This window comes from Pelophylax lessonae, assembly GCF_965119305.1.
Source record: "Pelophylax lessonae genome assembly, chromosome: 3".
NCBI lineage: Eukaryota > Metazoa > Chordata > Amphibia > Anura > Ranidae > Pelophylax > Pelophylax lessonae.
Genome location: NC_138770.1, coordinates 475,718,680 through 475,746,536, shown reverse-complemented (window position 1 = coordinate 475,746,536; position 27,857 = coordinate 475,718,680). Strand labels below are relative to the sequence as shown.

At 43.0% G+C, this 27,857-nt stretch overlaps 1 protein-coding gene across 1 annotated transcript in view; it reads right to left on the bottom strand.

Annotated features, from left to right (window-relative positions):
• CAPN9 (calpain 9) overlaps positions 1 to 27,857 on the bottom strand; it is a gene marked incomplete at its 3' end in the record, with an annotated part of 565,834 nt that overhangs the window by 143,650 nt on the left and 394,327 nt on the right. The window contains exons 13-15 of the mRNA XM_082250935.1: positions 26,615 to 26,695; positions 11,497 to 11,554; positions 894 to 958 (exon numbers count right to left, since the gene is read on the bottom strand). Of these exons, the coding sequence (XP_082107061.1) occupies positions 894 to 958; positions 11,497 to 11,554; positions 26,615 to 26,695 (204 nt within the window). The remainder of the gene's footprint in view (positions 1 to 893; positions 959 to 11,496; positions 11,555 to 26,614; positions 26,696 to 27,857) is intronic.

Here is a 27,857-nt window from a genome sequence, read left to right as displayed (position 1 = left end):
ATACCCATGGCATGTGTGAGAAATATCATTTCACTGACAACTTTGTGTAATTTTTTTATTTCTTTTATTTTTCAGTCACTTGTGACAAAAAAATGAAATATTCAATGGGTTCAACCTGCCTCTCAGCAAATTCCTTGGGGTGTCTTCTTTCCAAAAAGGTGTAATTTGGGGGGGGGGGTTGTACTGCCCTGCCATTTTAGCACCTCAAGAAGTGAGATAGGCAGTCAAACTAAAAGCTGGGTAAATTCAAGAAAATGTACCATAGTTTGTGGACACTATAACTTTTGTGCAAACCAATAAGTATACGCTTTTTGAATTTTTTTTTCCCCGAGACAAGTGGCTGAATATGTTTTGGCCTAAATGTTTGACAAACATTTAGTTTATTGGATTTGTTTTATAACAAAAAGTAGAAAATGTAATTTCTTTTTTTAAATTGCGGTATTTTTTGTTTATGTTGCAAAAAATAAAAATCCCAGTGGTAATCAAATACCACCAAAAGAAAGCTCTATTTGTGGTAAAAAATAGGACACAAATTTTGTTTGGGTACAGCGTTGCATGACCGCGCAAATACCAGTTAAAGCAGCATAGTGCCAAATTGCAAAAAGTGTTCTGATAAGGAAGGGGGTAAAACCTTCCAGAGCTGAAGTGGTTAAGGACACCAGGATACATGGACTTTCATTTTTTCATTATTGATTTTTATACATTTTACATATGTTTAATTGTATCAAGTGCGCTACACTTTCTTTCTCTTATCAAATCTAAGTTAGGTATACAGCTCATGTGTTAGCTGCCATTTTCTTTAACATACAGGGCAGAATTATTCTACATATCTGCAGATACAGTATATTTAACTGCATGAAATCATTAGCATTCAAAATATTTTCAAAGGATACATCCATAAGTGAGATTATGTTTATACACGAGAGGAGAGATAATTCCTTAATCTTTATATTCTTTGCTGAAAGCAAAAACCAAAAAGAAACACACATAAGAAATAAGTACAACTAAAATACATATTTTAAATGAACAGAATTAAATAAACAAATGTCATCAAACATAGAAAAATTTAAATATTTATTAATATGTAGAATATTTGTGCCCTTAAGTACAAAAACCCTACACTATAAACAGGGTAGACTAAGATACTGAAATTTTGACACGGAGTGACACAGGATTCACAGGTATACAGAGTACGGGGCTCCGGAATATTGATTCTTCAAACTCTCCAAACTCTGGAAACCAATCTGGGATTACTAAAACCTGGAGAAAGCGAAAAAAATTCCAGTGTAGGAAACAATTTTTTCACTTTCTCCAGGTTTTAGTAATCCCAGATTGGGTTCCAGAGTTTGGAGAGTTTGAAGAATTTTGGGAGGGAAGAAATCTTCATTCCAGTGTCCAGGCCTTGGAGGGGACTGGCAGGCTGTGAGTCCAGGTGCGCACAGATCTTATAATGAAGGACCTGGCCATAGCTCAGAGCTCCCATAAGGAGACGGTTGTGCTCCGCTCAAGAGACAAAACCTAAAATATAGTTTGAACTGGAATGGACTCAATACACAGCTTCTACAAGTGAGCTAACAACCCCCAAATATCACAGCAAGTTGTGATTTTGTTTGCACATTTTTGTTTTCTGTACTTTTTTCCCCACAATTTTAATACATGTACAGGTATATAGATGCTTTCTCTTCTTGAAATTAGACAGCTTCCCAAATCAATACCTATGATTGTTGACTTGACTAAATATAAGCGTTGAGTATACAAGATATACCAGCACCTAAATATCAAGGTCCATAATATAGTTCCATATTCCATAAGACAAGCATTACTGTGCAATCTTATCTTCCTTTCTTATGTGTGACAAAAAATCTTAAACTCTCAAAATCTTGTGATCCTTAATAAATATGTGGGTCAAATAAAGCTTGATGCAAAACACCAAGCAAAGCTTAAAAACACAGCGGTAACACTTTTGCCTGCCGTTCTTTTGCTGTTTGATCACACCACCCCTGGTGACGGGAGAGCGTCCATCCTCCTACGGAACTTTGCAGCCGCCGGTCATCTCCATCTGACCACATACCGTACACTGAGGCGGGAGGCAGCCGGCTTTCTTTCCTCCCATCAACATTGACTCAGCCACGGACGGCGCCTTGGAGTGGATGTTACAACCCCCCTCCCCCCAGAGGATGTCCTAAGATCCAATGGTGTCACACAGCCTGACCTTCATTCATGTCTTGTGAGTTACCACACACATTGTCTTATATGTATGAATAAACTGTCTGCACTTAGAGCGCTTCTCCTCTTTGTTTTTTTGCTTATACAGAATCTCCTCTTGGCCTGTGGAAGAGCGGCTCAGTGCATATGGACTATCCCCTTCGGTCTACATGTTGATCTCATACTATACAGTAATTTTATCTTATTAGTTTTATCTACTGCTTAGTCCTTTGTTAGCCTTTTTGTCCCTCCCCCCCCCTTCCCCCCTCTCCCCCCCCTTCCCCCCTCTCCCCCCTCCCTTCCCCCCTCTCCCCCCTCCCTGCTTTGTATTTGATTTACCATACACGTCTTCTGTGTCGGAGGTTTTTTAGCGCTCTGGTCATATATATATAATGTGAAACAGGTAGGCTGTCATCATTGCTGTTTTTTTTTTTTCTGAAAATGCTAGTTGCTTGGTTGGGATGCTGACCTCATTGTTCTGATTCAGTGGAGGTATACAGATTGGGGCATGTGAATAGCAGACTTTCCTGACATACATGTTTGAGGTCAGAATGTCATAAAGATAGTAAGTCAGCATAATACCAACTAATGGCATTATCAGGGAGAGGTTGGCAGTAAAGGGCTTATAGTTCACTAATCAGACCTAGCCCCCCTTTTCCCAAACACACACAAATTCACAGAACTCTGCTAAGGGCTAGGGGTGTCATAAGTAAAGTGTAATATGCCTTATTATAGGTAACTTAGGAGGCACACCTGTTTTAGGCTGGGTTCACACTATTGCGATGACAGACATTGCATGTGATTCACACCGCATTGCTGTGCAGATCACATGCGATGTCTGTGCGATACAAATTTTGCCATACAGTTTGTGTGATTAAATTCATATCCCATTCAGACCAAAACAGTGCAGGACCCTTTTTTTGGTCCACACTGGAATCTGATCGCATGTTCACACCTATGCGATCCAATTCCTGCACAATTTCAAAGTTCACACTGTGGTCTGTTTCTCATCGGAGGTGTCATTAACTGTACATTGACATCCGCAGCGGTTCGCAGATGTCAGATTGAACCACCAGCGATTTAGGTGCAATGCGAAAACCCACACAGGAATCGCAGGATTTCCCGCATAACACCAGTGTGAACCCAGCCTGAACCTCTAAGGCCCCTTTCACAATTGTGTGACTTGTCCTGCGATTTGGGACTGCAAAATTGCATGACAAGTCGTTCTCCATTATTTCCAATGAGTACCGTTCATATCTGTGTGACTTGAAGTCCCAGCAACTTCAAAGTTGTCCCTGCACCACTTTGGCCCAATTTTAATGTGTTTTGAGGTCCAAAGACATAGGCATTGCTTCAAGCCCAGTCAAAATTACATCGCGATAAAATCGTTAAGTTGCACAAGTGTGAAAGAGGCCTAAAAGTCTTCACCACTGTGCTGTAAGCACACAAATTGAACATGGTTTTCAGGTGGCCGATTAGGTCATATTCTGCAGGTAATACTGCCCACCAAACACTACAGGGGATTATTTATGCTATACTATGATACAAACCATCTCACCCTGGCATGTGTATACCTCCCATATACAAAACAATTTATCAAGATTTTTCCTTGTATCCAATATTTACTATAATCTGTACCCAGGACTAGTTACATGTTGTAATGCATATCAGGTCTGACCTGCGTACTACTACTCTCTAAGAATAAGAATGTGTGGTGTGTAGACATGCATAAGAGGAAGCCTGTCAGACCTGCTATGCCTTAGAATGTATACCTCCATATAGCTGCTTTTGCAACTTAGGGGGTCATTGGGGGATATGGTAGGGTCAAATCATTGCAGCACATGCTGTATCCAGCACATACATTTCAGCACTGCATATGCTTCTCTGGGGGGGGGGCGCTCTTTGGCATTTTTGCCCTGGGCACTAGTTGACCTTGTCCCACCACTGGTCACTGTCACTCAACTCCAGCTACCCTATATATACTGCTCACCCAGCTCCATCCTGCCAAAACCCCACAATTCCTGCCTACCCAACTCCATCCTTATTGCCTGCCTACCCGACTACATTCACTAGGAATGCCTGCCTACTAAACTCCACCCTGCCCCCACTTCATACTGCCTCCAACCAAACTCCATCTTACCCTGACCCTACCTACTGCCTGCCTACCCAGCTCTCTACTTCCAGCCTAAATCCATCCTGCACCAAACCTGTACTGCCTGCCTATCCAACTGCCCTATATAGACTCTCACCAATCTCCATAGTGCCCCCACTCTATACTGCCTGCCTACTCAACTCTATCCTGCCCCCACCCCATACTTCATCCACCCAGAATGACTGCCTCCTTACGCAAGTCCATCCTAACCTGACCCTGTACTGCCTACCTACCCAGGTCTATACTAGAACCCTAAATCCATCCTGCCTACACCCTGTACTGTCTCTGCCTGCCTAACCACCTGCCCTATATAGACCGCCTACCTACGTACATCCTGCATCCACCTCCACCTCATTCTGCCTGCCAACCCAATGCTATATAGACTTCCCACCCACATACCCTGTTCACTGATCTTCTTTCTGTCTCTGCGCAACATTGCCACCCATTTTCACCCTGCCCACTTTCCTTATATAGCCTGAACCCAACTATATTCTGCCTCCGCATAACCTTTCCATTTCTGCCCACCTCCCATTTATAGAATATCCATCCACCTCCATCCTGCCCCTACAAAACCTGTCTTCCTGACTTCATTTTGCCTTCCTTCCCCTATATACTGTAGTGTGCCTATCCACCTCCATCCTGCCTCTACATAACCTGACCATCCATCTTCACCATTCTCATCTCCTTTATATAGACTGCCCACACACCTTCAGGCTGACCATCTATCTTTATCCTGCCATGTTGTATATTGACCCCCCAAAATAATACCTTGCCACCCCTTTGCCACCCCTGTTTTAAAAGTCTAGCTCCGCCACTGCAGATTACCTTGTCTTGCTGCCACTGCCACAAAATACCTCTGTGCCCCCTGCACTAGTATAGAAAGTGAGAGAGTGTTCAGCACAGTTTCCAGCATTGTGGATGAGAAGAGAAATAGTCAGCAGAGAGAGCAGAAATGCTTGTCTTTATGAGAAAGACTTTGCCATTGCTGTTGATTAAGTGACCATTCACTGGTCATGTTTGTGTCATGTGTGAATCAATCAACTTGATCACACAAACAAATGGCATTTGTATGTAAACAGGTATTCCAGTGTCACTGTCACACGCCACCATAAAATTATTGTGTGATGGTGGTGTGACACTGGACTACATGTTTACAATATGCTATTTTGTATGTGTGATCAAGTTGTTGTTGTTCGACCAACTTTTTAGTCAGGTCAGACTCAGGTTGCTATGTCGTATTGCCCCCTGCACTAGTAATGCAGAAAGTGAGAGAGTGTTCTGTTCAGCACAGTTTGTGCTTGTGAATGAAAAGAGAAATAGCCTCACACAGCAGAGAGAAGAGAAGAAATGCTTGTCTAGTGTCTACAATCTTCTTGAGAGAGAATTTGCCATTGCTGATTAAGTGACCATTCAGGTCATGTTTGTCATGTCATCATGTGTGTGACTGACTGTGAATCAAGTCAACTTGATTGATCACACAAATGGCATTTTGTAATGTAAACAGGTAGTCCAGTGTCACTGTCACACACCACCATCAAATTTGTGATGGTGGTGTGACACAGGACTACATGTTTACAAATTGACATGCTATATGTGTGATCAACTGATCAAGTTGTTTGTTGTTCGACCAGCTTTTTTAGTTTATTCATTTCTCACTGAGAATTTCTCAGGTTCAGCAGTAGCTGCTATATTGCAATGTGCTGCTACTATGTTGCATTTTTTATTTACATAGTTACATAGTTAAATTCCTGTTTGCAGGATTTTGCACTTTATATTTTTTAGTTTACAATGTTTACTGTTTGATTGCTATTGTATGTTCAAGCAAAAAAACATTTTTTTTTTTTCTTGTGACTACATTTTATACTTTGTGTTTGATTACATGATATTTCAGATTTTAAACGCACAATTGTTATAAGATATCTGCCGATACCGATCCGGAAGTATTGTTTTGTTATAAGATCACAAAACAGTACTTCCGGATCGGTATCGGGATCGGCGGTTTCACAAAGCCAGGCATCGGTATCGTGACTAAAAAAGTCGGATTGGTGCATCCCTACTCAACATGTGCTCTCTCCTTTCCACACCTACCCAAGAATCCTTGCTATACCTCTGCTCTTCTTGATGACCTCCTCCTCCTTGCTGAGAGAGAGCATAGCAGCCATATTGGAAAAGGGCAAAACAAACACTGCATAACAGGAGTATACACTTGGAAAATGGGCAAAGCAATTATCACATCACTACATGTAGTTTGGTTTATAGCATACTACACTCTATAGGTTTGTTTCTTTGTGGATACAATTTTTGGAGGTAATAAAAGGTGGAAAAAGTGGGAGGAAGATCTCACGGACACTTGAAGTTTCGCATCAAGCTAAAGTTGACCCATATATTTATTAAGAGTTGCAGGATTCTGTGAAATGTTAGGATTTTTTTTTTTTTTTTTTCACAAATATGGAAGGAAGATATTGCTTGTGTTTGACAATATGGGACTATGTTATGGACACTGATACTAGCATACTAGCTCATTATGCCTTTGTCCTGCAGGTTTTTGTTTTTTTTTGAGGATAAAAAAAAACTTTAATGAGTCACCACCTTTCCAAATAAAATAACCTGATATGTAAAGTTAAATTAAAGCGGAACTACAACCTTAAATTCTCCCCTGCAATCATTAATGTGAGCTGAGTTCAGCCTTATGTGTCAAAAAGAAAAAAATCTGTTTTTCCACCTTTATTTTGGAGTATTCAGTGCTGTTACATGACTTCCAATTCCTCTTCCTGCTGAGTCCAAGAGCAGCAAGTGGGTGTGGTTACTGAAAGCTAGTGACGTCACTTCCAGGGAGGGACACTGTTCCTGTGTAGCCAGTGGGGGTATACAGAAGGGGAGGAGCTGATCATAGGTTCCCGCCCAGTGTTCTCTCATTAGTAAGGATGCATTGTACATCCTATTTCATGAGAAAACAAAGACAAAAAAAAGAGCCATCCACCCAGAACATGGGGGGGGGGGGGGGGGGGGTGCACATATACAGTATAGCTGTGCTCAGCTTTGAAGAAGGAAGAAGGAAGCTGGACATGGGGAACTGTCAGTGTAGCTGGAAGTGCTCTGGGGTCTCAGCTCACAGTCTACAATGATCACTATATATTAAAGGAATAGAACATGCAACCACACCAAGTCTACGTTTTCACTAGTGTGACTTGTCATGTGACTTTGGACACACAAAGTCACATGACAAGTCACAGCCCATTGATTTCAATGGCACCCCTTCCCATCTACGTGACTTTGAAAACTGGCGACCTTGAAAAGGTACCTGACTACTTTGATGCAACTTTTGATGCGACTTTGATCCAGAGAGTGTAAAGTTGGATCAAATTACATCAAAGGTGCACTCTAAATCGCAATGGTGGAAACGTAAACCAAAGCTCCGTTTTCACTTGTGTGGCTTGTCATGCGACTTTGGACAGACAAAATCGAATGACAAGTCATAGACCATTGATTTCAATGGCACCCATTCCCATCTATGCGACTTTGAAAATCAGCGACCTTGAAAAGGTACCTGCACTATTTTGATGTAAATTTTGATGCAAGTTTGATCTAGAGATTGTAAAGTTGGACCAAAGCTGCACTCAAAGTTGCATAAAGTTGCACTCCAAAGTTGCACTCTAGCCTAGTGGCTACGTATCCACTAGTGTGACTCTTAAATTGTGTGATTTAGAGTGCAACTTTGAGTGCAGCTTTGATCTAACTTTACACTCTTTGTAAAGTCACATCAAAGTAGTGCAGGCACCCTTTCAAAGTCACTGATTTTCAAAGTGGCATAGATGAGAACGGGTGCCATTGAAATCAATGGGCTGTAACTTGCCATGGAACTTTATGTGTCCAAAGTTGCATGACAAGTCGCACTAGTGGAAACAGAGCCTAAAACTCATTACTCACATTTAATGAGCAATAAGAATCACATGTATCCTTCTAAACTTTCAAAAATGTTCCTTTGTACCTTATTTCTTTCATATATTGCCCCCGTCATGTGATCCCCCTCTCTCTCTTTCTTTCTCTCTGTCAGGAAAAGCTGGTAGCCTAAACGAGGCAATGAAGACAGGCGATCATGTGAAGGATAGGAAGGATAGGAGGGATGGGGGTGGGGCTTGGCAGGTCTAGGCATGCCTGTCTAAAAAAGACTGACAACCTTTTCAGGAAGTGAAAAAGAGGTTCGCAATTTCAGATAAATGGAGATAGCGTTGTCGGTGAAGAACAGGAAGAAGCGGTTTGTCTAGTTTAGATAAGACTTTCTAAGCTGCACAAGCAGCTATTTAGAACAAAATATTAAAGATATTTAACATACTATTATTAGTAAAAAAAATCATTTTTGACTGGAGTTTCTCTTTAAACGTAACTGAAATAAAAAACTTTGAGCAAGCAGTTATTTATTGCATAATAGACATGCTTTGTCTCTTCTGCAATAATAAACACTGTCTTACCAGCAACATTGAACTGTGCATGCACAGCTGCTTTGACAGAATGATGGACTCCCGTGCACATGTGTGGGATGAGGGCATTTCCCAAGTGACCAACCAAGAGGCTAAAAACCAGGCCCTTGGACGTAATTCAGAAGCAGGGGAGTGAAATGATGCATTGCTATAAGAAGGTGAGTATTTCTGGGCCTTTTTAATTCCACTTTAATAGTTCACAAGAGTACATTGGCAAAAATGTATGTTGTTTAGTAGTAGGATTTCCTGTACCCTATAGAGTGACCCATGTTGGAAGCTCCAGAATAGGTGTGTAGCACCCTACAGGTAGGTGCTAGGTAAATGTATAGTGAGCCTTGTCTGCCTAACAGCAGAGCTGTGATTTATTTAGTTAGGGTGTCAGGGCTTCCAGATGTGCCTGCTGAGGGGAGAAGAATCCCCACTGGCTCCTGTGAGAGGCTTCTCATAGGGCAGTGTGGGAAGCCCAATAAGGGGACACATCCAAGCTTGTAACTACCCTAGAAGGCAGATTATTCTGCAAAGGATTCTGGTAGTGGGTATAAGTTTGGTGGAAGTGTGTGACACGGTGTCTTTGGTGGGAGCAGAGTCACAGGGAGAGTACGGCTGTCTCTCCTCCTGTCTATGGAAGTGGATGTCTCGGGGTGTCGCCTGAGAATCCAGAGAGTGCTGAGTTGAGCTGAGGGGATCCGGTGTGCCGAGAACCTGTGGAGAGCGAGAGGTTTCCAGTCCCAGGAAAGCCTACACAGGTCGTGAGTACTGAGGATTGCCCCTGGGGGTCTGCCTGAAGTCAGAGGGGACCACTCCGGAAGAGGTTCTGGGATCCAGTGTCAGCTAGCTGGTACCTAGGTTGAGGACCCTGAAGTTACAGAGGGGGGTACGTAGTCAGTGAACCCCAAAGAGTTCAAGTGTAAAAAGGGCACCTGCAGTTGGGCTCTGAATTGTACAGAGTGTGTCAGTTGAGAGTTGCAGTTTCACAGAAACCTTCAAGGTACCTTCTCAAGTCAGTGCAAGGCAGGAGGGGAGTACTCAGTGACTTTGCAGTACAGCAGTGTCAGTAGTTCTACAATTCACAGTCCCGGGTCTTCTGGACTTATTGTCAAGGATCCAGCACTTCTATCAAGCTACAGTGTGTTCTCAGTGTTAGTGAGCGTTGGCTGGCGTCAAGGAAGCGCCAACGGGCATTTTTCCTGAATTAAGTCCCAAGTGTATTTAGTTAAGTCAAAGGAGTATCCCACTCATTCCCTTCTCCCATCCCCTTTTCTACAATAAAAACCACAAAACAAAGATGCCGGAGTTGTCAATGTGTCAGTTCTCACACCCAGGGTCGCAGCTCACATGGGCTGGAGAGGTAGCCGGTAACAATGGCAGACCCACATTAGGCCACAGGCCTGGAAAACCTGCTACAGGTGTACAAAATGTAATGATCAAATATGAATACCCGTTTATAAATACAAAGTATGGCAACAAGTTTTTTGAAATGTTGCAAAATTGTTTAAGGCTAGGTTCACAATGCTGCGATCAGATTTTGATCTGACTTTAAATCTGGATAGAGATTATACAGTTTTTATCGCTCAATTTCCTTTAGCTTTACCTTCAACTATGTATGGCCTGCCTGATTGCAAACAATTTGAACGTATTTTGGTTTGACCTCATATTATATGGTTTTGGTAAATCTAAAGGAATAGTAGTACAAGACGATTGTATAAGAATTGTATAGTGTGTAGCCAGCTTAAGTGTGATTATGTGATGGAAATTGGATGCTATTTGGATGTGGTTTGCATATTCTATGGGGCCATATCCTTTTCCAAAATCACGCTGCACTGCATTGATGTTATATATATATATATTAAGTTTGTATTTGGTGAAGGTGTGCAAAGCGGAAGTTGTTGATCTGCTAAGAACATTTGTTTGAGCATATAGCTCTAAATGTTTTATCATTGAATCACAGTTTATTTATATTTTCTTATTTATTTAGGCTTTGTTTCAGTTTTATGCATTCATGCACACAAACAATAGAGCAGCAATGTGATTTATTGTTCTAATGTGATTTCCATTTGTCATGCGATTCTGCGAAATCCAGCCGGATGGAAACCCTATTTTCCATCTGTCTGGAGGATTGGATCGGATAGGATCAGATGAAAACGGACAGGCGGTTTGTTTTCATCCGATCTCCTATAGAGGAGCAAGGGGATCTGAAAGGTTTGTCTCTTTAAAGTAAGCAGAGAAGGACCTGTCATCTGCCTGCTCAGTGGGGATCGGCGGATCGATCCCTGCGGAGCAAAACAGAGTCTGCTGGGCGGAAAGCCAGTGTGAAAGGACCCTTATAGTTTTATCTAGCATGATGAATCCATTTACAGTCTTAAGTTTATTTTTATTAAAGATACACACGGATGTGATCACTTAGGCCTGGTTCACACTAGTGGTGTGTTATGCTGGGGGGCTGGCTTGAACAAAAAAACCAAAAAACTGATAGTGTGTACCTAGCTTTAGCCTGAAGTGTCCCAGATGCCACAGGTGACCTATCTTTTGATGAAGGAGCTAAGGGAAGTGACAAGTTCTCATGACAAATACAAAAAAAAGGAAACCTTTTGGAGTTAGGCTCTATAATCAAAGCATTACGAGTTACAGATACAAAATATCAGTTTGATGCATTGAACTTACTTCTTTGCAAAACAGCATTCAGAACATATTGCAGCTCTTCGGCACTAACCTCCAAGTCCTGCAATTCAAAAACATAAGTTACTCACTTGTGGCTATCCGGAGAATGAGTGGACAGTAAAAGAATGTTACCCCAACATTTCATATTCTCCTGACATGTGTCTACTGTACCATGTATTTGTGTGAAAAAGTATCCGGTTCTCTGCATTTCTTCCTTTGTGTGAGTGTGAAATACCTAATGATCCTGCCAGTTCCCCTGCTCTCCTATTTTAAAATGACCATGTTAGGCATAGAAGCATATCCATCCTTGTGTGTTCAGTTCCCTGGCTGTGCTAAAAGCAAAGCCTGTCTGTCCTCCAATGATCAGACTTGTGCTACATACTGTAGTTACACAGTTAATCTGGTTATAAAAAGAGAAAAGTCCATCCAGTTCAACCCACAGAAAAAACAAACAAAAAGAAAAAACGCAAATCGAAAACTTCTCTATGCACAATCTTATACCCACTGTAGATCTAGAGGATGGCAAACAAAACGCAATAAAGCATGATTCAGTTTTCTCCAGCGGGGTAAAAATTCCATCCTGATCCCCCAAGAGGTAATCAGATATTCCCTGGATCAACTTTACCTATAAATATTAGTATCCAGTTATATTTTGTGCATTTTGGAAAGAATGTTTTTTTATAACAATCTACCAAGCTGTCCTGAACCAGCTCTTGAGGGAGTCAATTCTACATTTTCAAAGCTCTTACTGTGAAGAAGCCTTTCCGTATTTGGAGACAAAATCTGTTTTCCTCTAGACATAAAGAGTGCCCCCTTGTCCTCTGTGTTGACCTTAAAGTGAACAACTCAACACCAAGTTCCCTATATGGACCCCTTATGTGTTTATACATGTGGATCACATCCCCCCTTTATCTCTCACTGCAGTCCATAGCTCTTTTAATACAAGAAAGGATTTTGCTCACTTTGACCACAACTTAGCTTGACATTTCCTGTTGATATTAAGCTTATGACATAACAGAATTCCCAGATTCTTCCCCACCAATAATTCCCCCAGTTGTACTCTCCCTAACATGTACGATGAGTGCATATTTTTAGCCCCCAAGTGCCTAACTTTACATTTAGCAACATTAAGGTGGTTCTAAAGGCTTAAGGTTTTTTTACCCTCATGCATTCTATGCATGAAGGTAAAAAAACCTTCTCTGTTCAGCAGCCCCCCAGCCCCCCCCCCCCTAATTCTTACCTGAGCCTGATCGTTCTCCAGCGCTGTGCAAGGGAGCCTCGGCTCTGCTGCTGTCAATCACTGCCAGTAGGCCAATGAAGAGAGAGAGGGGGTGGGGCCATGCCCAACTCTGTTTGTGAATGAACCATAGCACATATTCTCCAGCATAAACTTTAATTAGAGAAAGATCACATCACAAAGAACCAAGTGCAATTTTTTGGAGTCATTACAGGACCCCTTCGTCAGGCATGTGATAAGGTGCATAGTGTGTAGCACCCTCTAATGTGTGCTACTAGTGTGAGAGTAGGGAAAAGTATATTCTGGACAGGAGAAACTTGAGTCACTGAATTGGGTCAGGGTTACTAGAGGCCAGGGCTTAATGACTCATCCTGGCAGCTCTCTGGTTTCTAACCCTGGTGTCTTGAATGTTGGAGAACCTTTTAGAACTAGAGGACGGGGGCTAGGAGGAGTTGCCATGAATATTTGAGGGCCCTCAGATGTGGGGGTTGACTGAGATGTGTGCTGGTAGGGGACTGATACAATCCAATAAATAGACATGAGCCATTGCAGCAGGGGGGTTAGGGTGGAAGATGGAGGAGAGGTTGTCAATGGCCTTTGAGGAAATCCCTGCTCAAAAGGGGTGGTACCTCGGGCTAGAGGCTCTGAGTAACTGGCCTAGAAGGATTTCACCACAGGAGAGGCAGTGGGACACAGCAAAGACAGTGAGTAGAGATTAGTGATGAGCTGAACACCCCCCGGTTCGATTTGCACCAGAACACCGCAAATAGAGGAAAAGTTTGTTTGAACAAATGAACTCCATTTAAGTCTATGGGACTCGAACATCAAAAATCAAAAGGCCTCATTTTGAAGGCTTAAATGCAAGTTATTGCCCCAAAAAAGTGTATGGGGGTCCGGAACTGACTTGGGGAACATGTAGCAATGCAAAAAAAGTTATTAAAAGCTATAGTTTTTAAAGGAGCAGTGATTTACTGATTTTATGAGGCGTAAAGTGAAAATTTAAAAATGAAAAAATCCTTCAAATATCGTGCCTGGGGGGGGGTCCTCTGAGTGTGCCTGTAAAGTAGTGCATCTCTACGATGTATGTAGCCTGCTGCAGCAATACTGACGTTTCTAAAGGAAAAAATGTTCTGGCTCAAGCTGTCGTGGCGTCAACCATCTCTGAGCCTGCCCCTGCAGAGCTGAAAGAATCTCTGCCCCAGTGTGACTCCTATCCCCTAGACAGACCAACTGAAGCATGGCATGGCATCTTTTAGCCTGACTGCTTGCGTAGGCCCTTGACCACTTAGGGAGCACTGCTGTTTCAGAGGATAATTGAGCAGAAGAGGACATGGAGAAAGAAGAAGAGGAGGAGGAGGTGGTGGAGTAACCAGATGTGGAAGAACCAGCACCAGCTTTTTGGAGGCACGGTGGCAAAACAAGCTGCAACACTGAACCCTGTCCTGCATCCTTCCCAGCTGCCAGCAGAGTTACCCAGTGCACCGTGAAAGAAATGTAACGTCCCTGTCCATGCCTGCTGGACCAAGAGTCAGCAGTAATGTGAACCTTCCTGCTGACTGCTCTGTCCAATGAGGCCAAAACACTACCTTTCACATGACGGTAGAGAACCAGAATGGCCTTACACAAAAAGAAATGCCTTTTTGGTACCTGCCACTGTGGTACAGCACATTCCACCAATTCGCCAAAGGGAGCAGAGTCTACCAGATGAAAAGGCAGCAATTGTAATGCTAGCAATTTGGCCAAGCTAGCATTAAGACGCTGAGCATGTGGATGGTTGGGACAGTATTTATTTCTACGGTTCAGCAACTGGGGTAGTGAAATTTGCCTGCTGCTCAAATCAAGCGGTGGTGTATTGTTAGCAGATTGGATGCAAGTCTCTGTGGTCCCTTTCAAGGTCTATACCCTTGATAAAGTCATGTGTCTGTTGTGACGCAACGCGTCGGGAGAAGCCAGGTGACATCACTTACGGTCTACGGCCGAGACCGAAAGCATCTGTGGACACCGCATCGGCGGTTTGTTTTGTTGCTTGTTCCTGCTTGCTTACCCTTACTTCAACTGTAAGTGTTTTAATTGCTTGCTTTATTAAAGTATTTACCTACTACACTATGAGCGCCCCCTCTTGTCATTTTGATGATTGAGTGGCATAGAAATACATCAGGATAAAAGTCCCCTTAAGGAGAGGAATTTCCACTACAGACAACTATTCTATGATCTGAGGAGATATCCACTGTCCATTTCCAGTTATACTTCGTTGGAAAACCACCTGATGCCCTTGATGGTGATCTAACACACCAAAAACGCTCTTTTGAGTGTTAATGGAGGTGAGCCGCCATTGCACTTAATCAAGGATTAGAGCTCACGAATTAATCGCACACGTTTATCAATGGATGAGATTCTTTGTTTTATACACTTGAACACCCTTGAAATTTTTCACCCCATTTTGCATTTATTTATTTATGCATATCTATTTTGTGCACACCATCCAGTGACACATGGACTATTTATGCTGTTAGCATCCTCACAGTGTTTTTGTATGCTACTTTATCGCATCACTTGCACTTTTATTTATTTGCTGTTCAGTACTGTCACAGTCACTTTTATGTGTTGATTTATTGCATCTTTTGCACTTTTATGATTACTTATTTATCACTTCACTAAACACTTCAGCACTTTTTGCTCATTTGCATATTTTTGAATATTTATCACCATATCAGCTATTTAGCTAATTTCATGATATTCATTGTATATTTTATATTATATAGATTGTTTTATTCATCATATATTTCTTGTGAACACCTTTCATCAACTTTGTGTTTTGTGGCCCACCATTTTAGAAATTGAGCGCTGATTCCCCCTTTCCTTCACTCATTGCTATACCATCATCCCTTTCAATGCAGGTATTTGAGAAGACTTGAGGTAAAGGGTTAGAGATCCCAGATGAGGAGCAAGGTGCAGTATGCTTGTTTTGATCTTGTGGCTCTTTCAGGTGCTGTTGCCAACTGACTGCATGGCAGGTCGTCATATGCCTTGTCAAGCATGTGGTGCCCAAGCGACTAGCTTTCTGGCCACGCTTGATCCACTTCAGACAGATGTTGCAAACAGCAATGCTGCGGTCTACTGCACATGTACTGAAAAAAAACCACACTAATGAACTTTTGGGAGTTTGCAGCACACTGCACCTGTGGAGCTCTGTGCTGTTATGCAATAGGTTGGCTACTCCTATGGTGACCCCTGGAGCACATCCTGCCTTGTTGGAGTTGTGACTCCTCCTCCTCCCCCCTCCCCCTCCTCCTCTGTCCTGTCAGGCACCCAAGTGGAGTCGGTGACCTCATCATCCCCTACCTCCTTGTCACTGGGGCAAACTTGGCAGTATACTGCAGCTGTGGGAACATGACTGCTAGTTTCTTGTCCGTCATTGTCACCCCCTCTCTCTAAGTTCACGTTATTCCCTTTATCAACCTGCGAACCAACATTACAGCTTTCAAATTGCTGCGCATCCTCCAGCAGCATATCACTGACACTATGATCGAATAGTTCAGGTGACTCAGACTGGGGCCACAGAAGGAGTAGCTGTGGAGAAGGAGCCTGTGGAATGAGCCGCTTTGGCAGCTGCGGTGGAAGGCAAACTACGGTGAGCGTGGGTGTCAGAGGAGGATGAGGACAGCTTATTTATCCACTCCACCTACTCTTCCACATGCTGTGGCTGAATAACACGGGCAGCACCGGAAATAAAGGACGGGCGTGCCCCGCCTGCAGAGGATACATAAAAATATCATATCACACTCTCAATCATGATAAGGAATTTTGATAAATTAAATGCTGTAAACAATTGGAATAATAGTAAGAAATGTATACTGAGCTTTGTACCTTCACACCTCCGATCACCCCAATTCCTGCACCTTTACATCTCAGATCACTCCAGTTCCTGCACCTTCACACCTCAGATCACCCCAATTACAGCACCTTCACACTTCAGATTAGCCTAATTCCTGCACCATTGCACCTCACATCACCCTAATTCCTGCAACTTCACACCTCAGATCAACCCAACTAAAAACATTGTCTTCCGCCCATACCAAAATCTCAGCCACCTCCTTGACCGCCAGGGCCCTCCTGGTGCCCCTTGATGATTGATGTAAGCCACGGCCGTGGCATTGTCTGACTAGACTCGAACCGGACAGCCATGTAGCCAACTCGTCCAGTGAAGCAGGCAGAGCTTGATTGCTCTCAGCTCCAGAATATTGATCGGCAAGGAAGACTCTTCCGATGCCCAAGTTCCCAGGGCACAGCACTTCCCCAGGACTCCACCCCAGCCTGACAGGCTGGCATCCGTGGTGACCACCGTCCAAAACACCGGCAGGAAGGACTTGCCTTGGCACAGGACAGGTCACTGGAGCCACCAAGAGAGAGCCGACTTCGTGAGATGGCTCAACCGAATCTTCTGGTCCAATGACCTAGTATCTCTGTTCCATTTCAACAGAATCTCTTTCTGTAGCTGTCTCGTGAGAGACTAAGCAAACGGGACTGCTTCGAAGGTCGAGACCATCAGACCCAGGGCCCTCATTCAAGCCCACAAGGCAGACTGATTGGCCTCCATTAGCAACCGGACAGCCCTTTGCAACTTCTGAAGCTTGTCCAAGGGAAGGAAGACCCTTGCCAGAGCAGAGTCGAGGATCAGCCCCAGATAGGTAACCCGCACAGATGGAGTCAGGGCAGATTTGGTAACATTGATCGTCCACCCAGTTTCTCGAAGGGTCCGAATAGTGATGGAGACGTTGTCTAACAGATCCAAATGGGAAGCTGCTCGCAACAGGAGATTGTCCAGATACCCCACAATGGAGATACCTCGTCGACGCAACAAGGCCACCACAGTGGCTAGGACCTTGGTAAAAAATCTGGGAGCCGAGACGAGACCAAAGAGTAACGCCACGAATTGTAAGTGCTCCTCTGCCACCGTAAAGCAGAGGAATTGCTGATGTCCCTCGAATTTGGGGACGTGGAGATATGCATTTGTGAGATCGATGGAAACCAGGAAATCCCCCTGATTCAAAGATGCCACCACCGACCGAATGGACTCCATTCTAAATTTCTGTACCCGCACAAAGAGGTTCAGAGCCTTGAGGTCCAGGATTGGATGCACTTTGCCCTCCTTTCTGGGCACAGTGAACAGGTTTGAACAGAAAACTTGAGAGCATTCCTGTTGGGGAACTGGCACAATCACCCAGGAGATCTCACACAGCCTCCCGCAGATCCTTCAAATGCTCCGGAGACGGGTGAAGATTTGATTGAAAAAACCTGTTCCCTGGCTGGGCCCGGAATTCGATGTTGTACTCGGAACAAACAAGTTTGCAAACCCAATCATCCTGAATGAAGGGAGTCCAGGGTTCCTGAAAGAAGCGCAGATGTCCCCCCACACCTAAGATGGGTGAGAGCGCCCCTTCATACTAAAGAGGACTTGTCTGCAGCACTGGACTGACTGGCCTTGGTCTTGCCCCAGGGTTTCTTAGTTCCTCCAGAAGTTCTGAACGGCTTACTTTTTTCTTGTGCCCCGGAGGCACGAAAAAAACGTTTATGAGCAGAAAAGGAGCGACCCCGCTTGGACGGGGTGTCTTACCCTTGGAAGATTGAGGAAGAAGAGTACTCTTCCCGCCAGTCAGGCCCTTGATCAACTCATCCAATGAGTCACCTAACAACCTGTCTCCCAGAAAGGGGAGATCAGCTAAGGCTTTTTTAGAAGCTTGGTCAGCCGACCAGCTCTTCAACCAAACCATGCGCTTTAAAACAATTCCCACGGCCGAAACCCTGGCCAACAGGGGAGCAGCATCCATAGACGCATCACACAGGAACACCAAAGCCTGGATCACCTCGTCCAACAGTTCCAGCTGTTAGGGAGGAACAGTCTCGGGGTCCAAAGACTACCGCAAACCCCTAATCTATTCCGTCACCATCTGTGAAACTAACACAGACACAGAACCCGCCATCACATGAAGATGGAGGGAAAGGGATTCCACCCACCTGTCCACTGGATCCTTAAAAACTGGGGAATCCTCCACAGGCTCAAGGGTAGATTTGACAAATCTGGAAACAGGATGGTCCACTTTAGGTGGCACTGTCCAACGGTTGGAGACCTTTTCAGCAAAAGGATACTGGCATTTAAATAATTTTGGCACCACTAACACATGCTAGTGGTGAAAAGTATCATGAAAAGTATCATGAAAAGTGTCAGGACAAGGGATAACCTTGGCAGATTTTTGAGACTTTTGGGACCCAAAAGCCAACCGCGTCCCTGCCGGCGTGGGCTCATCAGCCAATTTGAAATAATCAGGGCTTTCACTAAAGCGCGTTCCTGAGCTGCAGCTGAAGACAACAGGCCCTCTTCAACCTCTGACTGCGAGGACAGTGACCCCTCAGGTAGGGGGAGCATCCGGGGTGATCCCATCAGCCTCTGAATCAGAGGACACCTCCACAGATGGAGAAGGCAGCGGCCGTTTACGGCTATCTACCTTTTTCATGACTAAATTAACTTTTGTTGCCAGGCTTTCCAGGGCAGCTGAAATCGAGGCAAGCAACTGCGATCCAGACTGTCCGGGAGTCGCACAGAGTGGGTCTGAGGGGGATTTTCCAGTTTGGGACTCCATAGTGCAAATCGCAAAAAATTGAGTACTGTCGCTTTAAGAGCGCCGATCACGGTATCCACCACCGATTACAGCGGCCTGCAGGAAACCCCTTTAAACCAAACTGATAGCAGAAAGTGCAAGGATGTGCCCACAGGGACCCTCAATACTTTACCACCTCAGACACACGTCCACCTGGATCTTCCACAGCATGGAGAAAAAAGAAGGAAGTGACCTTGGCTCAGCAGCAGGAAATGACCACACAGAAAGTGATGTTGTCTGATAGTGATACACTGCTGAGTATAACGCCAGGGCTACACAAAGATGGATGCCCATAAAAAAATAGGAAGCTGCAGGGAAAATGGTTGCCCCATACAAGTCTATGGTGAAAAAATGTCATTGCCCACACCTAAGATGGCGGCGCCCACGGCGCACCATGCAGCTAGGGACCAACACATGAAGGCCTCAGGAACCACAACAGGGACCAGCAAGCCCAAGGTACCATGTCAACCCCCACCCCCCCCGAGCCCCAGAGCACTCCAGACACACAGCCCCCGCAGGGACAGGGAAAGGGAAGGACACACAGACCGGGCACCAGGTAGACCAGGGGAGAGCCCACATCCCCCCAAGGCCAGCAAGGGCAAGGGGGGCACAGTTACTCACCATACCATGGACCAGGTGGGCTCCAATCCGGGCAGACTGCCTCTCACCCGAAGTGGGTGTGCTGCCAGCCGATGGGTACGCTGCGACTCAGGGCGTTCCAGGTTGTTGTGTCCCAGCGAGGCATCCGCTCGCAGGCTCATCCTCCTCTGGACAAGGGGGCACCATCGTGACTATGCCTAGGTCGGAACTATAACCTGCTCACGCTCGTAGGCCAGACTGGGGGGACCATAAGGATCTAGATTATATAGTACGAAGTCCCAGCCAGCATTGTTGCTTATAGATCACCAGGAAAATTTTTCCTTGAACACTAGCTAGCAAGTGAGAAACGAGATATAAAAGCAAATATTCTGAAAAGAATAAAAAAACGGAGACCGGAGTCCCAGCAGGAAACCTAGGTCTACTCCTTCTCTAGGCAGAAAACAAACTGATGTGCTGGGTTGTGCAGTGGGGGTTTATGCCTGGAGGGACAGCCCCCTCAAATTGCTCTTAATCTTTTCCCCTTTGAGAAAGCTACGGGTGTTCGTAGCGCAACGCGTCAGAGACAAGCCGTATTGACGTCACTTCCGGTCTTCATCCGAGACCGGAAGCCTCGGATCTCACCGCATCGGCGGATGCATTTGGAGACTGTCTGCACTTTTTGATCTTCTTATTTGTAAGTAGTATGTAACTTTGGCATTAATAAAGTATACCCGACGTACCACACCATGAGAGCCTCTCTTGTTTGAGCACTAGACACAGGGATTAAGTGTTACCTGCGTGGATCGAGTTTAAACCACCTAATCCATAACAGCGGGAGGATAATATACATATGTCGGAAGATTGAGGAGAGGAGCTTGGAGATATATACCTAACGCTCTTTTTGAGTGTTGTGGAGGTGAGCGGCCACTGCACTCGGTGTTGGATTGCGAGCTCACCGGGACACATTCACCTTGCTGTGTTTGAAAGTGTAACCTCACCTTTAGATTGCACTGGAAGATATCACTATTTTTTGGCACTCTGCACTTTAATTATTACATTGAACTGTTATTTATTTAAGAGTGATTTTGTGGACAATTTATGCACCCTCAACTTGGCACTGCTGCACTTTTTGAATTGTTTACTTCAACATCACCTCATACTGTTATTTGCACATCTATATACTGCTTATTGTTGTTTATTATTTATAAGATTTGCATCATTTGACTGCTAGTCACTTGTGATTTTATATGAGCACTTAGACCTTGATTCAGCAGATCGTCCACTATTTGATGTTCATTTGAGAATATTGCATTTGATTTTTCCACCATTTTTATATATTTTTTTCTTCTTTTCACATTTTTCGTTTGTTATTCACCTATACATTTATACATATTTATCTATCACCTGATCATTGTGGTCGTTAGCTGTTTGAGACCATCTAACATTGTTTACTGAAGGTAGAGAGAGTGGTCCCCCTCACTCAGAGTTTAGCGCTGATTTTTAATTCTTTATATTACTGTGATACGTGGGGACACTATCAAAATCAGTTGCTTAATTGGAGGAGTTCCACGTCCATTACTAGTTCCCTACTTGTAGCATTCATCGGGTCGCTTACCTCAATATAGCGCATAAGTTTATTTCTCTATATTCAAATTTTCCTGCCTAGACTACTCCTGATGGGAGGAGCATAAACCCATTCAGCTCATGGAGATGAGGCTGCGTTTGGACGATAGAGAAAATGGGAATTCTTTAGGAACATATTAAACAAAAGGTATCACACGGTGCAGTCCAATGGGAACTAAATACAGAAGAGCCAAGGTCAAACCTGGGAGGCTAAACCATAAAGTGAAAGAGAGAGAAAGAAAAGAGAAAAAAATGTCCTTTAAAGCGAAGGGGGCGTTGTCAGCTTTCCAACAATACAAGGAATGTAACAAGAAATGTAAGAACGAAATCAGGGCAGCTTAAAAAACACTACGAGAGACACATAGCAAAGGAGAGAAAAAAAAATCCCAAGGAATTCTTTAGATATTTTAACAGTAAAAAAAGTGAGGTCAGAGCTTGTTGCACACATAAAACACTATGAAGGGAGGATGGTTACAGATGACATTAAGAAGGCAGCGGTACTAAATTCTTTCTTCTTCTCAGTTTTTACACAGTAAAAGGAGGGGTATACTGACCATGACAGTATTGTTAGCAGCACATCACAGGATGTACCACTGTGGCCAACAGAGGCTGGAATCAAGGAAAGACTTGATAAGCTTAACACAAATAAATCACTAGGACCAGATGGCTTACATCCGAGAGTCCTCAAGGAACTCAGCCGGGTTATAGCTAGACCATTGCTCTTAATCTTTGCGGACAGCATACTGACTGGAACTGTACCAGTTGACTGGAGAAAAGCAAATGTGGTACCAATATTCAAAAAAGGGCAGAGACTTATTCCAGGGAACTACAGGCTAGTCAGCCTGACATCAATAGTAGGCAAATTATTGGAGGGGATAATAAGGGACTATATCCAGGAATTTGCGTAGGAAAACAGTATCATTAGTAGTAATCAGCTTGGGTTTACAAAGGGATGTTCTTGTCAGACCAATCTATTAACGTTTTACAAGGAGGTGAGCTGCCATCTAGATAGGGGGAGGACTGTGGATGTGGTGTATCTGGATTTTGCAAAGGCATTCAATACAGTTCCCCATAAAAGCTTAATCTACAAGCTAAGTTCTGCAGGCATCGACCATAAGGTTTATTCTTGGATTGAAAACTGGTTACAGGGGCTTGTCCAAAGGGTGGTGATAAATAACGTGTACTCAAACTGGTCTGGAGTGGCAAGTGGGGTACCCCAAGGTTCTGTCCTGGGACCTATTCTGTTAAATTTATTCATTAATGATATAGAGGATGGGATAACTATCTCAATCTCAGTTTTTTGCGGATGACACAAAAATAGGCAGGGCAATAACTTTACAACAGGATTTAGAAATCTTACAGAATGACCTGAATAAAATAATTGAGTGGGCAACTACATGGCAAATGAGGTTTAATGTGGATTAATGTAAGGTAATGCACTTGGGGGCTAAAAACAAAAACGCAAACTACTCACTAGAGGGGAAACCACTGGGGGAATCAAGAATGGAGAAAGATCTGGGGGTCCTAGTGAAAGACAGACTGAGCAATAGCATGCAATGTCAAGCGGCAGCTGCCAAAGCAGGCAGAATATTGGCATACATAAAACAGAGGATACACTCCAGAGATAAAACTATAATCCTGTCACTTTACAAAACTCTGGTTCGGCCACATCTGGAGTATTCTGTCCAGTTCTGGTCACCAATCCTCAGAAGGGATGTGCTGGAGAGAGTCCAAAGAAGGGCAACAAAATTAATTAGGGGATTGGAGGACCTTAATTACGAGGAGCGACTACAAGCACTAAATTTATTCTCGCTTGAAAAGAGATGCCTGAGAGGGGACATGATAGCAATTTACAAATACCTCAATAGTGACCTCAGGATAGGAAAAAAACTATTCAGTCTCAGGGAGTGTAAGAGGACACATGGCCACACAATGAGATTGGAGGAGAAGCCGTTTAACCTTAAGCTGTGTAGGGGGTTTTTCACTGTGAGGGCGGTAAGAACGTGGAACTCTCTTCCACAATTGGTGGTATCAGCGGGGAGTATGTATACTTTTTAAATACTCTTGGACGTGCATCTCAAAGAACACAATATACAGGGATATGGGAAATAAGTATCCTCACTGACACACACACCTACACAGATTGAACTGGATGGACGATTGTCTTTATTCAACCTTAACTACTCTGTTACTATGACTTATAACTAGGGCTGAAACAACAAATCGCTTTGTTGGTCAGCCGATTAGTTGGCCTGCAAACAGAATGCATTAATTGATTACATTTCAGAAAATACAGTGCAGCACACATACAGGTCAGTACACCATCCATACATGTCAGTAGGTGCCTGAGACCTTGTTAACGTGATTGTGTGAGGAATAATGCTTCATGGGAAATGTAGTCCTGGACAGGAGAAGGAAGTGATTTAACCACTTCAGCTCCAAAAGGTTTTACCCCTTTCATTACCAGGCCATTTTTTTGCTGTGTGTCACTGTGCTACTTTGACAATTGAGCGGTCATGCAGCGCTGTACCCAAACAAACTATATCCTCTTTTTTTTCACACAAATAGAGCTTTCTTTTGGTGATACTTGATCATCACTGGGTTTTTATTACATAAACGAAAAGAAGAGTGAAAATTTTGTGCAAAATGTAGGGGCGGGGCCGGGGGGGGGGCGGGGGTCATGGATGGGACCTGACAGGGGTCCATTGCTTTTTTTTGGTCCGGGGGCCCTGAGTGTTGTCAGTCCACCCCTGCGCTTGTGTATCTTGCATATACAATAAGAACTCTCTCTTTTCAAAAAGAAGTACCCTTTATTTGTTTAGATCCATGCATTGTCTGATGTACCTTTGTGTCTGAGTGGTGCATAGTATAGTCTGGTATAGATCCATGGGCAGTATTCAGGACAAGATATATGATTCTTCCCAATATCTCTGTATATTGTGTCTTGCTGTGACCATGGGGTCCCAGCAATAATCAAGTATTAATCTTGAAAAATCTAGGTATATCAGGTCTTGTCATACAATGGGAGCTTAGAAATAGGTCATGTCTAGAAAAGATCTAGCCATATTACGCCTTGTTACAATCACGCCCAGAAATGACATATCGTTTACTACTGTCCATGTGATTTTTGATTGGCTACACCGATCACATGGTACCAGGGCTGCTCAAAGCAGTCCAATACAATGATCAGTGTTCCTCTATGTCTGGTGGATACAATGAACACAAATTGGGCTGCACAAGCAGTGGATGCGGGGGACGTACAGGTACATACACCTGTGTTGACGCTGGTCCTTTTTCAGTGTTTATGAACTACGGCCGGACAGGAGGGTTTAAAATCATGGTAAGTATGAGTCTTTGCAGAGTATGTGTGAGCTCTAACAATGACTGGAAAAGGCACAACTTTGGATGATGTGGCTACTGCTGTACTTGCAGAAGACTAGACTTTTTTTTTCATAATATTGCCTATAGCATTAAAAAGGTCAGGTTACGTTTTCTAACCCCAGCTTCCTTATTGGGGAATAACATTAAAAAAGAAAGTATAAAGTAATAAATATTAGATGAAAACAATATTTCTGTACATCTTCTGTTAAATAAATGTCCTATCTGTCTACAGAAAAACTCTGCAGAATCTTTTAGGATATACGAGAAAAGAAAGTTACTTAGCACCAAAAAAACCCCCCCAAAAAAAAAACAAAAAATGGAAATGCTCTGGAGTCTGGACAGAAAGTGGACACAAAGTATATAAACTGGTTAGCAATCTCTAGAAAAGGATCATTCTTTTTAATAAACCAAAGTGTCAAAAACACAGATTGACACACTGACAGTTACAGAGTGAAATACTGTAGGTCAGGGGTGTCCAAACTTTTCTCAAAGAGGGCCAGATTTGATAAAGTGAACATCCGTGAGGGCCGACCATTTTGCCTGACATTCTATGGACCATTAAAATTAAATGCAAATTAACTATTTTATGCAAAGTTTATTGCAAATGGCATACATTTCCCTTTCGTCACATGGATGACAAATCTAAACAGGTGTTAAGCCAGTTATCATGGAGAGAGAGCTGGTTCTGTCATAGTAGCGCCAAATTTATTTGTGTTTTTAGTGCTCCCTAATCAGGCTAAGTCTGAGGCCATATTGAGTAAGGGATATAAAGCTGGTGGGGATGGGCGGTGGTTGTTAACAGTGTATTCACAAGTAACATGGGCGTTGAAAGATCCAGAGATCCCAGTGGTCCTGAGCAGTGCTCTGGGATTCACAGGGGCCACAACAATAGACTTTTCCAAATGTCCTGTGGGGCCGTATTAAAGCAGCCTGGGGGCAGCAATTGGCCCACGGGCCGGACTTTGGACATGCCTGCTGTAGGTGAACATAAAGACATATAGCTTGAGAAATTCTCACTTGAAAAGTATGCTCATTTGGTGATATTTTGGGAAGTTATTATTCTAAAGAAAGTGGGTTTTGATCAAAGTGGGCTTACAGAGGCAAAGTTGCTCACTGCAGTGGCTGTAAGGGTCTCCTTTGACAATCTTACAGGTATAAGGTTATACTCCTAATGTGTAAATGTACATTTGGAGGTCAGAATTTGATGCTTTTGCAAGAATTGCCATACATTATGCAGATTATGCATTATATATAGGTCTATGATTATCTACAGTTGTAGTAGTGTAGTGGCACTTCAACTGTGCATACTCACTTGTCCTGCTTCTTTCAGAAACCCACAGACATCTGTATATGGTCATTCACACTTAGCTGCCTTTCTTATTTTGTTCTGTACCATATCTTAACTTTTAGCACCTCAATTACTCAAGTTGCACCCTTAGCCTAAAACTATAAAAACACTGCACATGCCATATGTCAAACTTGACACACACAGGAAATCTTTTTAGAAGATATGACTTGGATAACAAAGTGAAAAAAGTGATTTAATGCTTTTCAATTCTGAAATTTCTAAAGACAAAAATTAGTGTCAAAAAGTCAAAATGTAAGGGAAACATATTTTCATTAATGGCGTATCTCTAATACATACTTCTCCAGCAATTTGCTCAAACAAAGCGCGGAATTGTCTTTCTTCTTCAGTCTCCTTGTGTGGAGGATTTGGTTTTGGTGGCTGTAAAACATATTTTTGACATGTTAATAGCAACAACAAATTTAGCATTGGACACCCTACATGACAAGTTATCCAATTACAGTGTGATTGTAATGTATCATCAAGAAATTAACATTTAACTATTGACAGCCTCCCCTTTCATGAGTATTTTACCTTACAACCAGTTTTTGTATCTCTATTTGAAAAGTATCATTTTTCTGTGCTCATAAAAACTAATTATTAACACCAACTAATGGGGGGATCTGTCAGATAGTGTTTGCAAATAGTTTTTTTTTACAGAATATAACACATACAACACATACAATATACAGTGCCTTGAATAAGTATTCATACCCCTTGAAATTTTAAACATTTTGTCATGTTACAACCAAAAACGTAAAGGTATTTTATTGGGATTTTATGTGATAGACCAACACAAAGTGGCACATAATTGTGAAGTGGAAGGAAAATGATAAATGGATTTTAATTTTTTTTACAATATATAGTAGATGACCTTATTTAATTATTTTTACATATTCTTATATACGCATATACACCTATATTTGTTACAGAAAACCGCTATGGAGTACAAGGGATATCTTCCCACATTGGATATACCACACTTATCTCCCACATGTCCCCCCTTGGAGGCTGTCTGTTTGTTCCACTCCTTCAACTCCCGGATCAGTCGTTTGCGGCCGCTACCTGGGGGTTGCACAGGTCTCTCATCCCGGCTCAGCCGATGTGAGTACTTATCCGCCTTTAGGTCCATTTTAAAATAAAATTTTATGATTACTGCATTGTATTTTGATACTATGTTGTATTATATTTATAGACCAAATACGCATCTGCTCTTGAAGTGAGTCAAATCTCACGAAATGCATTGAGCCTCAAGATGTTTATGTACCAACATGCAATTTATACTGTTATGGACCTATATGTATACTTTTTTGAATTGGTACTGTTTGATCCTGTCTACTGTGTATTGTATGACAAAATAAAATGCAGTATGTATGGCCTACGGTACCCACCTCATTTAAAGTCCCATGGGCGTTTTTCTTTTCTTTTTAAATTTTTTTACAAATACATATCTGAAAAGTGTGGTGTGCATTTGTTTTCAGCCCTCTTTACTCTGATACCCCTAACTAAATTATAGTGGAACCAATTGCCTTCAGAAGTCACC